This window comes from Podarcis vaucheri, assembly GCF_965113315.1.
Source record: "Podarcis vaucheri genome assembly, chromosome: 14".
Taxonomy (NCBI): Eukaryota; Metazoa; Chordata; class Lepidosauria; order Squamata; family Lacertidae; genus Podarcis; species Podarcis vaucheri.
The window spans coordinates 50,684,890-50,702,102 of NC_138752.1; the positions used below are offsets into that span (position 1 = coordinate 50,684,890).

The 17,213-nt window shown below is 47.0% G+C and overlaps 1 protein-coding gene across 2 annotated transcripts in view; it reads right to left on the reverse strand.

Annotated features, from left to right (window-relative positions):
- Nucleotides 1-17,213, reverse strand: part of MICALL2 (MICAL like 2) — a 49,004-nt gene that overhangs the window by 22,611 nt on the left and 9,180 nt on the right. For both annotated transcript variants that reach the window (XM_082199710.1, XM_082199709.1), the window contains exons 2-4: nucleotides 12,863-12,911; nucleotides 1,934-2,075; nucleotides 26-204 (exon numbers count right to left, since the gene is read on the reverse strand). In XM_082199710.1, the coding sequence (XP_082055836.1) occupies nucleotides 26-204; nucleotides 1,934-2,075; nucleotides 12,863-12,911 (370 nt within the window). The remainder of the gene's footprint in view (nucleotides 1-25; nucleotides 205-1,933; nucleotides 2,076-12,862; nucleotides 12,912-17,213) is intronic.

Below are 17,213 nucleotides of genomic sequence, written 5' to 3' on the forward strand. Positions count from 1 at the left end.
AGGGCAAAAGATGGCGGGTCCATACCGCTGCCACTGGGGAGTTCTCCTTCACCAGATTGCGAGAGGCTGGAACAGTCTTGGGTTCGGATGGCGGCAGGAGTCGCGGGGGCTTGCTGGGGGCCGCCGGTTCAGAAACAACCTTCTTCCCCGTCGGCTCCTCGCTGGGCGCGGAAGAAGAGCGTTTTATGCCAGACATTCCTCCAACTGTTGGGAAAGGAAGACAAAAAAAGTCTCAAGAAGGAAGCAGGAAGCAGGACTGACCTAAGGTGGTTAGTCTGACCCTTATATTTCCCTCCCCTTATGGTTTTGATGAGGCTGCATTTTAAATTGCATTTTAACCTGTATTTTAAATTGGTTTCCCCCCCCCCCAATTATGTTTTTACTGTAATTTTACTGTTGTTAGCCGCCATGAGCCTGGCTCTTGCCAGGGAAGGCGGGGTATAAATAAATTATTATTATTATTATTATTATTATTATTATTATTATTATTATTAATCAATGCCCTAAATTGAGAAAACGTCAGCAGAAAACTAATTGCATCTAATAAGCAGGGGACTGCAGTCTTTCAGTGTAACACAACCTCCTTTGTCAACCTGGTAGACCAGGGGTCTGCAACCCGCGGCTCCGGAGCCGCATGTGGCTCTTTTACACCTTTGCCGCGGCTCCGGGGCGGATACTAGCGAGGGGAGGAGGCGCATTGTGTGCCCCGACACTCCCCACTGTGGCGGGCGCTGTACTGGCTGTGACGTCACATGGGGGCGGTGTGTGCGTTAGTCACGCAGCGTCCCGACATCACCTTCCCGCCCGCCCGCTACATTGTAAGGGGCATGTACGCTGGTCACTGCATTGAAAGGGGGCATGTACGCTGGTCACTGTTTTGAAGGGGAGTGAAGAACACACACACACAAAAAGGTAACTTGTTAATTTAACGTTTATTTCTATGAGGAGGAGTAATTCTGAGGGGTCAAATGAAGAAATAATAAAAAGTGACAAAAAAGTTATTTTTATAATGACGAGTTTTGCGGCTCCCCGTTTTTTTTCCTTCGGAAACGGGTCCAAGTGGCTCTTTTTGTCTTAAAGGTTGCAGACCCCTGTGGTAGACCTCCAAATGTTTTGGAGAGCAACTCCCATTAACCCCAGTTTGGGGAAGACTGGCTTAATGGATCTCACTGGAATGTCAGGGGAATAAGTAGCTCAGACGCAATGGATATGACATTCCCCCCACCATACTTTTAAAGCACAATGGGTACCACTTTAAACGATCATGGCTTCCCCCAAAGAACCCTGGGAGTTGTAGTTTGTCGAGGGTGCAGAGCGTTGTAAGGAGACCCCCGTTTCCCCTCACGGAGCTACAGTTCCCAGAGTTCACTGGGATGAGGGGCCCATGGTTAAACCACTCTGGAAACTAGTTCTGTGAGGGGAAACAAGGGTTTCCTATCACCCAACCATAACTAACACAGCGATTGAAAGGTGTCGCTTCCATCTACAGTGGTGCCCCGCAAGACGAATGCCTCGCAAGACGGAAAACTCGCTAGACGAAAGAGTTTTCCATTTTGGAGGTGCTTCGCAAAACGAATTTCCTATGGGCTTGCTTCGCAAGACGACAATGTCTTGCGAGTTCCTGCGGGGGTTTTTTCCTCCCCCCCTTTTTCTAAGCCGCTAAGCCGCTTATCAGCTGATCCGATCAGCAGATAAGCCGCTAAAAGCCGCTAATAGCGCTAATAGCGCTAATCCGCTAATCCGTCAATGGGCTTGCTTCACAAGACGAAAAAACCGCTAGACGAAGAGAATCACAGAACGGATTCTTTTTGTCTTGCGAGGCACCACTGTAGTTGCTAGAACCGTTTTTTTGAAGCGTTCATGCCAGCTGTGGATCTTTTTTCAGACAAAAGCTCTGCAGGAGAAAAGGAAGGGGTTGAGGAAAGTTACTTACTTGGCGACCGTCCATGGAAATAGTTATAATATTGGGAGACGTAGGTGAGGATGCTCAGTCTGTCGGGCACTTTGAGAGCGACCATGTCCTCAGCGTCCAACAAGGCCGGGATGCCCAGTTCCATTTCGGCCACTTTGAAAGCCTATCGGTCGCAAACAGAGGAGATAAGGAGACCTGATTGTTGCTTTGTTTTGAAATCCCAAACCAATGAGAGGCAAGGCCAAGCCACGGTTTACAAAGCTGAACTATGGTTTGCTACAAGATAACAACAACAACAACAACAACAACAACAACAACAACAACAACAACAAAAATTTATTATTTATACCCCACCCATCGTTCCCCCAGCCATTCTGGGTGGCTCCCAATCAAGTGTTAAAAACAGTACAGCGTTAAATATTAAAAACTTCCCTGAACAGGGCTGCCTTCAGATGTCTTTTAAAGATGAGATAGCTCCTTATTTCCTTTGGGTGTTCCAAAAGGCGGGCGCCACTACTGAGAAGGCCCTCTGCGTAACTTCTCACAGTGATGGAACCGCCAGAAGGCCCTCGGCGCTGGACCTCAGTGTCCAGGCTGAACGATGGGGGTGGAGACGATCTAAAGCAGAGCTCCAAAACTTCGGTCTCCAGCTGTTTTTGGACTACAGTTCCCATCATCCCTGACCACTGATCCTGCTGATGGGAGTTGTAGTCCAAAAACAGCTGGAGATCCAAGTTCAGAAACCCTGGTTGAAAGCAAGACTCGATTCAGGAGGGCTAGAAACACTCCAGCAACTTAGAGGGGCTGTCCAGGGTCTCTGGCAAGGGGTCTCTGCCTGAGACCTCATTCGATGGAGATAGCAGAGCACACCAGATACCATACCAGAGAATGGATTGCTTTATTTCTGTTGTGCCATATGGGTCACTTTAGGAAAGAAATTTTGTATCTGTAGATTGCCACACCTGTTACTCAAACCAATATTGTGCTTGTCCATCTAATCCTGCTTTGTCACAGTCGCTGCTGACTGCAACCACTACTATGCTATAAGATCCACTATCCTGTAATATTACATATGGTATGTACAGTTGTTTGTGGTTTTTTACATTAATTTTGCTGTAAAAACGTGTGAGATTAAGATATAGTATTTATTTGCATTACCTAATTTGAGCATGCACAGTAGTCTAGAGAAAATAAATGAGGAAGCAAGGAGGAATGCTTTTAGGAAACCCTGGAGATCATAAACAGGAGAGGCAGGATTTACCATCTCCTTGTGAGCTCTCTTCCCGGCCCTTAGATTAACAAAACTAACAATAGCTACATCAAAGCTAACTATCATCTTTATGACCCAGGATGCCTGATGAAGCAACGGCAACTGGTCTGTGTATTTGGAATGCTTATACATGCCTGTCAGGGGTAGAGAAGGCAAATGGCAGAGGTGGAGAGGCTTGTGGGATTCGATCAGAAACTATTTGTCAATGAATCAAACCCACTCCTCCTGGATCTCAAGCTGGCGACTTTCCATGAAGCTCCACCATCTTGAATCCATTACAGTTTTACACAGCTGAGCAGAGAGATCTTAAAATCAGCTTCCTGGTTGCGTTCCCCCCCCCCCCCCGATTCGTATTAACGCTTGGCCTGTTCTAGACTCCCCCTCCCCTCCTTTTCCCAGAGAACAAGATCTGTCTTTTTTCTTTTTTATACTTTTCTTTTGCTTTAAACAAATACAGATAAATATAAACAACCAAAATTACAAAAGAAAAACCTTTAATAATAATAATGGAAAGCTAAAAAAATCTACAGTGGTACCTTGGGTTACATATGCTTCAGGTTACATACGCTTCAGGTTACCGCTAACCCAAAAATAGTACCTTTGCTTCAGGATGGGAACAGAATTCGTGCTCCGGTGGCAGCGGGAGGCCCCATTAGCTAAACTGGTGCTTCAGGTTAAGAACAGTTTCAGGTTAAGAACGGACCTCCAGAATGAATTAAGTACATAACCAGAGGTAGGTAAAGGTAAAGGAACCCCTGACCATTAGGTCCAGTCATGACCGACTCTGGGGTTGTGGCGCTCATCTCGCTTTACTGGCCGAGGGAGCCGGAGTACAGCTTCCGGGTCATGTGGCCAGCATGACTAAGCCGCTTCTGGCGAACCAGAGCAGTGCACGGAAACACCATTTACCTTCCCGCCGGAACGGTACCTATTTATCTACTTGCATTTTGACATGCTTTCGAACTGCTAGGTTGGCAGGAGCTGGGACCGAGCAACGGGAGCTCACCCCATCGCCGGGATTCGAACCGCTGACCTTCTGATCAGCAAGTCCTAGGTTCTGTGGTTTAACCCACAGTGCCACCTGCATCCCGTAACCAGAGGTATCACTGTACAAAAAATATCAAAGTACGTGGCATAAAACATAAGCTATTATGGGAAAGGAAAAAGGAAAAGGAAAGAAGGAGGAGGAGGAGGAAGGGAAAAAATGAAAGGAAAAAAAAGGGGGGAGGGAAATGAGCCAAAACACAAGCGTCTGTTGCACACTTCCATCAAGGTCACAACAGATCATTATTCTTATCAATTCTCTCTATCTGCATTCCAAAGAATCCCTCATCTTGGTATCAGGGAACATTTCCCTATGCGGTATCATTCTAAACATAACCAGGTCTTTATTGATGAACCCTTACCCCCTAGGTAATTATTTAAACATTCCCATTCTTCTTTCACCATCTTTTAAGGTTTATTTCTTATTGCATTCTTTTTCTTTTTGAGGCTTTAATGGCAAGTCACAGATACAGCAGCTTGCTTTTACCCAACTGCTTTAAAGAACAAAATGTAAATATACAGGGCTTACGGCAATGGGGTGACCACCATGCTTTGGGGGGCAGAAAATAAGAACTTTGGGTGAGAAGAGAGACCTCCCACAGCCCCGGCAACCACGTCTTGCTGTGGTTCAGCAGGGTCAGCTGCGGCCGGATGAGAGGTGTCCCTTAATGGCTATACTGCAAGTGGACTGCCCAGCCCAGATGTTGGCTTGGGCTGACGGGGGCTGGAGTTCAACAACAGCTGGAGGGTGTCAGGATGAAGGAAACCAAAGTAGGCAGTGAAGAGATCTGCTGGTCCAGATTGCATGTAACAAAAAAAAAATCCCCTGTGTTGCAAACATAGACAAACTTAAGCAGTAAGAGGCAACGTGTGGCTAATAATGTTCTATCTATCTATCTATCTATCTATCTACCTATCTATCTATCTATACATACACAGTATTTTTCGCCCTATAGGACGCACTTTTCCCCTCCAAAAATGAAGGGGAAATGTGTGTGCGTCCTATGGGGCAAATGCAGGCTTTCGCTGAAGCCTGGAGAGTGAGAGGGGTCGGTGCACACCGAACCCTCTCGCTCCCCAGGCTTCAGGAGAGCCCCACCGCCAGACCCGCAAACTCGGGAGACAGCGGGAGAGGTGCAGCGCGCCTTTCCCGCTGTCCCCCGACTTGGTTAGAAGGCTGGCGGGGGGAGAAGCCTGCTCCTCCCCTTCACCAGCCCCGCAAACTCAGGAGACAGCGGGAGGCGCAGCGCGCCTTTCCCATTGTCCCCTGACTTGGTTAGAAGGCTGGCGGGGGGCTTCCCCCTCCTCCAGCCCCGCAAGCTCCCAGAGCCATGCCAAAGCTGCACGCAGCTTCGGCATCGCTCTGGGTCCTGTTCTGGGGGCCCCGCGCCTGGGGGAGGGGGAAATAAAAAAATTTCCTTTATTCCCCCCCCCCCAAATCTAGGTGCGTCCTATGAGCCGGTGCGTCCTATAGGGCGAAAAATACGGTATATACCATATGTGTATGTATGTGTGTATATATGTGTATATATATATATATATATGCAGGTTTTGGTGTCTTCCCGTGTCTTCCCGTGTAAGAGTCGGGGTGTCTGTGCGACGTTTCGATGAGGTCTCACTCGTCATCTTCAGGCTGGTGCTTTCGGCTTCTTGTTACTGGAACAGAGCAGAGTCTGGTGTTTGAGTTCCTATAAATACTGTTGAGGGGTGTGGTGTATAGCCTCCAACGTTCTGGGCAGAGAGGAAGTTCCTAGATTAGTGTGCCTTTTCTTCTTTTGTTCCTTAATTACTTGAGGGATATCTTGAGTGATTTCATGAGTGATATTCTGAATACCACTGGGTGGGTCATTAAGTGTAGATTAGTTGCTAAAGCTTTCGTGTCTTGACCTCTTGAGCTTGTGAAGAGTTTTTCTGAGAAGATGGCTGTGCTGCATTTAGTTGTGCTCTGGCTTGGCTTCGTGTATAGGGGCGAGCTGTGGTTTTGTGCCTTGTGCCAGCCAGATCTGTGTAGGGATTGCAGGGGGGTGCAGCATCCGGAGGTGCCACTATAGTTTGGCTACTGGGTGGAGTCTGTAATATGTCTGTGGAGAGGGTCTGGGTTTGGGTCTGGTGCGGTTGATTGGTGACGGCGTTCTGTGTGCCTCTGGTTCTGGTGTCGGTTTTTGTGGGGAGGGCTAATTTCCAGATGTCTGGCAGGCGGGACGTGTCGTCACGCTTGTTCATGTTGTGAGGGTGTTTCTCTATCTCGATGGCTTCCATGATTATTCTCTTGTGGTGATGTTCCATGTTAAAGAGCAATTTGGAATCTGCAAAATTAATTTCGTGTCCTGTTTCTTTCATGTGTTGGAAGAGAGAGGAAGTTTTTTCTTCTTTTTTGACGGCATTCTTGTGTTCTGCGATACGTGCATTTATTCGTCTGTTTGTTTGTCCAATGTACGTGGCTGGGCAGACTTTGCAGGGTATTTCATAGACCCCTTGGTTTTCCAGCTGGATTTTGTCTTTTGGGTTTCTGAGGATATTGGCTATTTTTTGGTTGGTGCAGAAGGCTGTTTTGATATTGTGTTTATGGAGGATTTTGCTGATTTTGTCTGTAGTGCCCTTGATATAAGGAAGGAGGGCCATGCCATTGTTTTCTTCTGTGTCTTGGTTTTTGGGGGGTGTTTCTTTTTGGATTAGCTTCGTAACCCTGTTTTTCTGGTATCCATTGGCGATTAACACATTTGAGAGATTCTGTAACTCAGTTGTCAAGTGGTCTTTGTCAGCCAGGCGTTTGGTTCTGGAGATGAGAGTCTTGGCTACGGAGTTTATTTGTGCAGGGTGGTGGTGTGATTGTGCATGTAAGTAGCGGTTGGTGTGTGTTTTTTTCCGGTAGATAGTGTGTCCTAGGGAGCCATCAGGTTTTTTGTAGATTAGGACGTCAAGAAAGGGGAGTTGGTTGTTGTCTTCTATTTCCATAGTGAATTGTATTTTGGGGTGTAGGCTGTTGAGATGTGTGAGGAAGCTATCTAGTTTTTCTTTCCCGTGTGGCCAAATTACAAAGGTGTCGTCAACATATCTGAGCCAAAGTTTGGGTTTGTGTTCTGACTTGTCTAAAGCATTGGTTTCAAAGTGTTCCATGTACAAATTTGCGATGACCGGTGAGAGGGGTGATCCCATAGGTGCTCCTTCTATCTGTTTGTATCTTTGTCCATTGTGGATGAAGTACGTGTTGGTTAGGCAGTGGTTGGTCAGGTCCAGGATGTATTTGGGGGGGTTGTATTTGTTTTGAATGGCTGTCAAGGCTTCATTAATGGGCACTTGAGTGAAGAGAGATACAACATCGAAGCTCACAAGTAGGTCATCGGGATGTAGGTATTGTTTCTTTATTGTTTCTATGAACTGGAAGGAGTTAGTAACGTGTGAAGCGATGGATTCTGCATAGGGCTGAAGTTGCTTAGCGAGAAATTTAGCGAGATTTTGTAGAGGTGAGCCTATGGAGCTGACTATTGGTCTGAGTGGTGTTCCTTCTTTGTGTATCTTGGGGAGACCGTAGAGTTTGGGGCATCTGGATGATTTTTCTCTGGGGATGATTCTTAGCTGGATTTCTTCACTGATAGGAGAGGCTTTTATTTTGGATTTGGTGGTTTTTTCCAGATAGGTGGTGGGATCTGTTTTTATAGGTTGGTAGGTAGGGTCTTGGAGTAGATTTGATAGTTTTGCTTGGTAGTCCGATGTGTTCATCACAACAGTGGCGTTGCCTTTGTCTGCTGGGAGAATGATTATGTTGTTGTCTTTCCTCAGGTTGGTGAGTGCTTTCTGTTCTTCTTTGTGTAAATTGCTTCTGGGTGGTTTGCTGGAGCAGAGGATGTTGGTGACTTCAAGTCTGATTTTATTGGCTTCATCTGGGTCGATTTTGGTCAGGCTAGCTTCGACTCCGCATATGATGTTTTCCGTGGGGATGCGTCTATATAGGTGCGTCCTATAGGGCGAAAAGAAACACCCCCCAAAAACCAAGACACAGAAGAAAACAATGGCATGGCCCTCCTTCCTTATATCAAGGGCACTACAGACAAAATTAGCAAAATCCTCCATAAACACAATATCAAAACAGCCTTCTGCACCAACCAAAAAATAGCCAATATCCTCAGAAACCCAAAAGACAAAATCCAGCTGGAAAACCAAGGGGTCTATGAAATACCCTGCAAAGTCTGCCCAGCCACGTACATTGGACAAACAAACAGACGAATAAATGCACGTATCGCAGAACACAAGAATGCCGTCAAAAAAGAAGAAAAAACTTCCTCTCTTTTCCAACACATGAAAGAAACAGGACACGAAATTAATTTTGCAGATTCCAAATTGCTCTTTAACATGGAACATCACCACAAGAGAATAATCATGGAAGCCATCGAGATAGAGAAACACCCTCACAACATGAACAAGCGTGACGACACGTCCCGCCTGCCTGACATCTGGAAATTAGCCCTCCCCACAAAAACCGACACCAGAACCAGAGGCACACAGAACGCCGTCACCAATCAACCACACCAGACCCAAACCCAGACCCTCTCCACAGACATACTACAGACTCCATCCAGTAGCCAAACTATAGTGGCACCTCCGGATGCTGCACCCCCCTGCAATCCCTACACAGATCTGGCTGGCACAAGGCACAAAATTACAGCTCGCCCCTATACACGAAGCCAAGCCAGAGCACAACTAAATGCAGCACAGCCATCTTCTCAGAAAAACTCTTCACAAGCTCAAGAGGTCAAGACACGAAAGCTTTAGCAACTAATCTACACTTAATGACCCACCCAGTGGTATTCAGAATATCACTCATGAAATCACTCAAGATATCCCTCAAGTAATTAAGGAACAAAAGAAGAAAAGGCACACTAATCTAGGAACTTCCTCTCTGCCCAGAACGTTGGAGGCTATACACCACACCCCTCAACAGTATTTATAGGAACTCAAACACCAGATTCTGCTCTGTTCCAGTAACAAGAAGCCGAAAGCACCAGCCTGAAGATGACGAGTGAGACCTCGTCGAAACGTCGCCCAGACACCCCGACTCTTACACGGGAAGACACCCGAAGACACCAAAACCTACATTCCTGTACCCGTGAAAATCTACGAAAGCAAATTATATATATATATATATATATATATATATATATATATATATATATACACACATACATACACATATGGTATATACCGTATTTTTCGCCCTATAGGACGCACCGTTCTTAACCTGAAGCACCACTTTAGCTAATGGGGCCTCCCGCTGCCGCTGTGCTGCCGGAGCACGATTTCTGTTCTCATCCTGAAGCAAAGTTCTTAACCCAAGGTATTATTTCTGGGTTAGCGGAGTCTGTAACCTGAAGCGAATGTAACCTGAAGTGAATGTAACCCAAGGTACCACTGTATTTAAAAAATGAAACCTTCATCTGGTTGTGAATATTAATATTATACCAGCAAGAATGAGTCTTTCTGTAAAAAAAAAAGATTTAAATCAAGTCTTACCTTACTGACTAGTGATTTAAATCAAGCCTTACTGACTAGTGACTTAAATCGTGATTTAAATCGATTTGAGTTAAATCAAATCCACCCTGCTGTGGAGTATGATAATGTATTTTCCTTGCCAGCAGGAAGTATGGAGTCTGTTTGTATAGATGCCTTTCTGCCTATTCTGGCCCAGCCCAGTCCAAGCATGAGGCCCCTGAAAAGTCTCCCACAAGGGAATGAAGCACCCCCATGCTTGGCTGAATTAAAGCCTGGTTTTGGGGCTCAGGAATCGGGAGGCAAAACAAGCCCAGAGGCAAAGGGATGTCAAAGTGGCCTCTTTGTGGCATCATCCCAGCGCTCAGCGGAGGGTCAAGTCACTAGTCCTCATGGAAATATTCTCTGGCAGGGGCAGGCTGAGGATGAGGCTTCTGAGGCTCGTGCTGAACTGATTCTGGCCTCAGGCCAAGGAAGCTCTCCTTGGAGAAGCCGCAAAATCTGCAGCCCATCTTCTTCAAAAGGCACATTCCATTCTGAATGCATTCATTCATTCATTCATCCAGCCAGCCCACATTCAGATTTCTGGAGCCAGCACAGAGCCGGATGGGTGGTCCAAATGTTGTGCCTCTGTTGGAAAACATCTGTGCAAGACAACAGCTCACTCCCCCACCACCACGCATGCAGAGATCCAGAAATGCAATTTTCGGTAAACACAAGCGAATGAGCAGGGCACGGTCCAGTTTCCAAATGGGAAGGCAGAGTCTAGGGAGAGGTTGCAAAAAAATAAAATATAGAAGCCAGCGAGGTGCAAGGATAGCAGGGTCAGATTGGAGACTGGGGTGATCTTGCAGACAGTAGCCAGGTTTCTGCAACACGCAGTGAGGATTCACAAATGTTGTATGACAGTATTTTAATCGTTAGAAGCAGATTTTGCTGAGTGATTCTATTGCACCGAACCTTTCCGAATTTTGTTTGTATGTCAATAAAGGTTTGAGACCGGGGTGACTCAGGTTCAAATCCTACCCTGCCCATTCAGTCATGAAGCCAATAATAATAATAATAATAATAATTTTTATTTATATCCCGCCCTTCCCAGACGAAGCTGGGCTCAGAGTGGCTAACAACATTAAAGTAATACAGCATTCTAAAATCCATTCATTATAAAATCGGTTCAAATCAAATTAATAGCAACCATTGGGCTAGAGTTCTGTGAAGAATTACCAAAGGAGGGGGTCAGGCTGTGCCCTGGCCAAAGGCCTGGTGGAACAGCTCTGTCTTGCAGGCCCTGCAGAGAGATGTCAAGTCCCACAGGGCCCTAGTCTCTTGTGACAGAGCATTCCACCAGATCGGGGCCACAGCCGAAAAAGCCCTGGCTCTGGTTGAGGCCAGCCTAACCTCCCTGTGGCCTGGGACCTCCAATATGTTTTTGTCTGAAGACCGTAAGGTCCTCTGTGGGACATACCAGAAGAGGCGGTCCCGTAGGTATGAGGGTCCTAGGCCATATAGGGCTGGTTAAAACCAGCACCTTAAGCCTGATCCGGTATCCCATCGGGAGCCAGTACAGCTGGTATAGCACCGGGTGAATGTGATCCCACGGCGAGGACCCCGTAAGGAGTCTTGCTGCAGCATTCTGCACCCGCTGGAGTTTCTGGGTCAGTCTCAAGGGCAGCCCCACATAGAGCGAGTTACAATAATCAAGCCTGGAGGTGACCGTCATGTGGATCACAGTGGCTAGGTCAGGGCGAGAGAGGTAAGGAGCCAACTGCTTAGCTTGGCAGAGATGGAAAAATGCCGCCTTTGTTGTAGCTGCATCTGCACCTTCATGGAAAGGGAGGTGTCGAAGATTACACCCAAATTCTTAACGGATGGTGCTGGCACTAATTGCACCCCCGAAAGAGGAGAAGAAGAAGAGTTTGGATTTGATATCCCGCCTTTCACTCCCCTTCAGGAGTCTCAAAGCGGCTAACCATCTCCTTTCCTTCCTCCCCCACAAGAAACACTCTGTGAGGTGAGTGGGGCTGAGAGACTTCAGAGAAGTGTGACTCCAAGGTCACCCAGCAGCTGCATGTGGAGGAGCGGGGAAGCGAACCCGGTTCCCCAGATTACGAGACTACTGCTCTTAACCACTACACCACACTGGGAGATGGGAGTTGCCTCTGTCTTCAAAAGTCTACTGGGCATGTCTATGGCTAACTTACCTCACAGGGTTGCTGTGAAGATAAAACAGGAAGGAGAGCCATCTATACTGTTCCACAGTCCTCAGAAAAAGGTGTGTGTGTGTGTGTATGTAATATTTATTTGTTTGTTTATTTATTGCATGTCCACCCCACCTTTCTCTTCAAGAAGCTCAAGATAGCAGGCATGGTTCTCCACCTCCTCATTTAATCCGAAAACATCTCTGTGAAGTAGGTTAGGCTGAAAGGCAGTGACTGAACCCCAAGGTCACTCAGGATGCTTCATGGCCATGTGGGGATTTGAACCCTGTTCTCCCAGGTCCTAGTCCGGCCTCTCCACTTGCCTCACAGAGACACATTTCCCCAAATCCATGTGGATACGCTTATTCTTCAATCCTTCACCTCTCCCCCTCAAACAAATTATAAACTTGCAAAACCGCCTTGAGGATCTGGGTGTGTATGAGTGTTGGTGACGGCACGTGCATTGGCCAATAGACACCCCTCGCGTCTAGCTTTTCCCTCGCTGCACTTGACCACATTGGAAATCTTGCAGAACTGGTTTTTCAGAGCCTGGACAGAAAAGGGCGGCACTCCATGTCCTGAACAGTAAAGGATATTTTCTACACTAGCCCACGGCTCAAACAAATTCCTGATTTTCTTCTCTGGCAACATGGCAAACGAGCGGCAGCCTTTGGTTCGATTCAGGGCACATTGCCAAGCCTTTTGTACAAAGTGGCAAACGTCGATTAAACAGGTACAGATGGAGGAGTGTTTGAATTGACCCAAAGGCTGCCAGATGCAGGCAGAATGGAAGAAGGGTTAAGTTTCTTGGCACGCTGTCTTAATTTATGGTCCGTTTGTTTTGATCTAATCTGTCCAGGGCCAAAGCATGGGGCAGAGAGGAGGGGCAGAGAGGCACCCTGAGGGCACAGAAAACATGACGTCACAGCAGGAAGCAGAACTGGAAAATCTTACCAACTGGTTGTTTTCGTAGATGTTTTCTTTGCTCAGAGCATCGAAGTTTCTGGAAAAGAAGGTCAAAGAGAAGGGAGATTTAAGCCAAACAAGTGAGACCGGGCACCGAGAACTTTATTCAGCTGGAGAGTGGAACATGCGATCCTGCCGGGTGCAGGGATCTGAGTTTCAATCCCTGCAGGGATTATCGCAGGCAAAGCAGCACCCAGCAGGATCGAACCCTCAGCTCGCCAGCTCCGCTCACCACTTAGGGCGCCGTGATCTTGCACGATTTCCTCAGCGTTTTCCCCGTGGCTGCGATCTTGTGCATCTTGAGGCGCTATGCCTGAAAAGCACTTTTTCAGGGAGAGATTGCAGCGTGAAATCACAGCACCCAAAATGGCCCTCATGTTCTCGCTAGAAAAAAAAAAGGGAATAAGACACCCCAGAATATGGCGTCCTGGTTTCTCCCTTTTGATGCACTGGAGGGTACGAAATGGGGCCTCCTGAGAATTCCCAGCACCCTTAACAAACTACAGCTCCCAGAATTCTTTGCAGGGGGGAAGCCATGCCTGTTTAAAACGGCATGATGCTGGTTTAAACGTATGCTTGTAAATGTGGCCAGAGAAGCAGGTAGAGACGTTTATTAAAAGCACCTTCCAAACTTGCTGAGGAACATGAACACCCCCAAATCCTATAACCGCCATCCCCAACTCCATGCATCTCCAGAGATCTTGAACTACAACTCTGATCTCAGACCAAGCCACAAGCAACCAATTGTCCACTGAGTGGGTAGGTGTCTCTGTACAGGAATACCTTGGTTCTCAAACGCCTTGGCACTCATACAACTTGGAACCCAAACACTGCAAACCCGGGAGTAAGTGTTCTGGTTTGCGAACCTTTTTCAGAAGCCGAACATGCTCTGTTTTGAGGGTTACGCTTCCATTTTGAGTACAGTGGTACCTTGGGTTACATACACTTCAGGTTACAAACGCCTCAGGTTACAAACTCCGCTAACCTGGAAGAGTTACCTCAAGTTGAGAACTTTGCCTCAGGATGAGAACGGAAATTGTGTGCCAGCAGCGCAACAACAGCAAGAGGCCCCATTAGTGAACACACGCCTCTAGTTGAGAACAGTTTCAGGGTAAGAACGGACCTCCGGAATGAATTAAGTTCATAACTAGAGGTACCACTATACATGGTTTATTGCTTTCATTTTATGGATCAGTGGTCTTGTTAGATAGTACAATGTATGTTAAATTGCTGCTTTAGGGGTTGTTTTTAAAAGTCTGGAACCGATTAATCCGTTTTGCATTACTTTCTATGGGAAAGCCCGCCTTGGTTTTGGAACGCTTTGGTTTTGGAACAGACTTCCGGAACGGATTAGGTTTGAGAACCAAGGTACCGCTGTACTCAGAAGAACTGGGCACGGAGAGCTAGCAGGCCTTTTCCACGGCGGTTTTAGGGAAGCATGACTCAGGACTGATGAGTCATCAAAAATCAGCTTGAGAACACATTTCCTCCGAAGGCATAGCTGGTTGGGCAACGCAGACGCCGCAAAGCAGCCAAAAAAACCACGCTGATCTTTGCTCTTTATTACTCCGGCTCAAGACTTGAAAGGAAATCATCACCACCGGAGCTTTAAGTTTATAATCCTGCTGCAATATGAAGGCAGCGCCCACGCTTTCTCTTTCATTTCTACCTGGGCATTAACCTTAAGACCCACCTGGCAGGTGCAAAGTTCGGCATGCAAACACAGAGGTTGGGCACGGGAGGAAAGTCCCCTGCCGGCTTGCGTGTCCAGCCACAGATAAGGACACTAGAGCAGGACAGTAGAGCGATAAAAGGAGAGGTAGAAGAGATGGAAAGAAGATAAAGTCCCTGCCAGAGAAGAATGGCGGATGAAGTTGATGGACTATGCTGAAATGGCTAAAATGACCGGAAGAATCAGAAATCAGGAAGACGTTTCCAATAGTTTGACCGGCTGTGCAATGGTTAGAGCAGGCTTCCTCAACCACAGCCCTCCAGATGTTTTGAGACTACAATTCCCATCGTCCCTGACCACAGGTCCTGCTAGCTAGGGATCATGGGAGTTGTAATAATTTATTATTTATACCCCACCCATTCCCCAGCCACTCTGGATGGCTTTCAACAGAATATTAAAATAGGATAGTCTATTAAACATTAAAAGCTTCCCTAAACAGGGCTGCCTTCAGATGTCTTCTAAAAGTCTGGTAGTTGTTGTTCTCTTTGACATCTGGTGGGAGGGCGTTCCACAGGGCGGGTGCCACTACCAAGAAGGCCCTCTGCCTGGTTCCCTGTAACCTCACCTCTCGCAGCGAGGGAACCGCCAGAAGGCCCTCTGCTCTGGACCCCAGTGTTCGGGCAGAACGATGGAGGTGGAGACGCTCCTTCAGGTATACTGGACCAAGGCCGTTTAGGGCGTTAAAGGTCAGCACCAACACTTTGAATTCTGCTCAAAAATGTGCTGGGAGCCAGTGTAGGTCTTTCAAAACCGGTGTTACGTGGTCTCGGCGGCTGCTCCCAGCCACCAGTCTAGCTGCTGCATTCTGGATTAGTTGTAGCTTCCAGGTCACCTTCAAAGGTAGCCCCACATAGAGCACAAACTGAATTCACTAGTCCATCTTACTTGACGTTTGTACATTGCTACTGTTGCTCTCCAGTTTTCTGAACTGCCCTTTGCTGGAATGTGAGTTTATCCTTTCCGGTACATGAACACAATGCAGATGAAGAGAAGCTGGAAACAGTTGCTCAGTTGTCCTCCGCTCCCCCAAAGGATCCTGCCCATACTTGCATCTCAGCTCAGGGCAAGGAAGGACAAGGGGTCTGAGGCTGACCCTGAGTCTCTGACCCCCACATGCCTGTGGCAAGTTTCCAGCATCACCATATCAACATCCTGGGAAAGGCTTGACCTGCTGATTTCTGCCTGTCGTGCAAAAAGCCCCACTCAGTAGAAGCCAAGCGATTTCCTTGAGGGCATGCGGTCTCCTCTATCATTTCACAGCTGCTTTAAAAAAGAAATTTTTGCAAGCGAAACTTGTCTAGCTGTAGGAAAGGGGAGAAGCAGCACTGAATAAAATTCCCCCCTCCAACTTCTACACAACTATTAAAGGTGCAGGAAGTCAAACAAACCTGCCTGGTGCAGTAATGAAACTGGAGTGGAAATCTATTCAAGATGTTATATAGCTGGTCCTTAACGCCTACCAAAATAGCTAACATGGATAAGACAAAAACAAATCTGTGCTGGAGGTGTGGTAAAACAGAAGGGACACTTATACATGTTTGGTGGACCTGTGAAAAAAATCAAAAGCTTCTGGAATATAGTACAGTGGTACCTCGGGTTACATACGCTTCAGGTTACATATGCTTCAGGTTACAGACTCCGCTAACTGAGAAATAGTGCTTCAGGTTAAGAACTTTGCTTCAGGATGAGAACAGAATTCGTGCTCCGGCAGTGCGGCAGCAGCAGGAGGCCCCATTAGCTAAAGTGGTGCTTCAGGTTAAGAACAGTTTCAGGTTAAGAACGCACCTCCGGAACGAATTAAGTACTTAACCCGAGGAACCACTGTATATGATGAGCTTAAAAAAATGTTTCAGTATAACTTTATGAAAAATACAGAAGCTTTTTCCACCAGCGATAACGGACACAGGTATAGCAAGAGAAGATCAGAAAATATTCCTCTACGCCACAGGAGCGGCAAGGATCCTAATTGCTAAAAACTGGAAAAAAGAATTTGTGCCAACAAAAAAGGAATGGCAAGACAAACTGTTAAGAGTATACTGAACTGGCTAGATTGACAGAGGCAATTAGTAATGAAACTGGAGTGGAAATGAAGGGAAAGCAGGGAGAAGGGAGGGGAATCCCGTATCCTCAGAACAACACAGGGGCAGTGAAAAAAGGATTCCCGCTGCCACAGTTTGAAAGGAAAGTTGATTCCCTGGCCAGGAAGAGAACAGGAGGGAGAGAAGTTCAAGGAAATGCCTGAGGGAGGTGGGAGGGGCTGGCAGGAAGCAGGAAGAGATACATGAGAAGGGGGAAAGGAGGGTAAATAATGAAGAGACAAAGGCCACTTGGCACTATAAATAAAGGGCCGTGATGCCACTTTAAACAGCTGTGGTTTCATAGAATCATAGAACTGGGGAGGGAACCCAAAGGTCATCTAGTCCAACCCCCGGCAATGCAGGAATCTCAACTCGATCTTATAGGACAGATGGCCATCCAACCTCTTATTAAAAAACCCCCAATGAAGGTTATGAAGATATGGAGATAAAGAGGAGCTCAGCCGCCTCTCCTGGCTCGGGTGCCGCTGACTCAGGACAGAGGCAGGAAAGTACTTTGCCTTCTCTACGG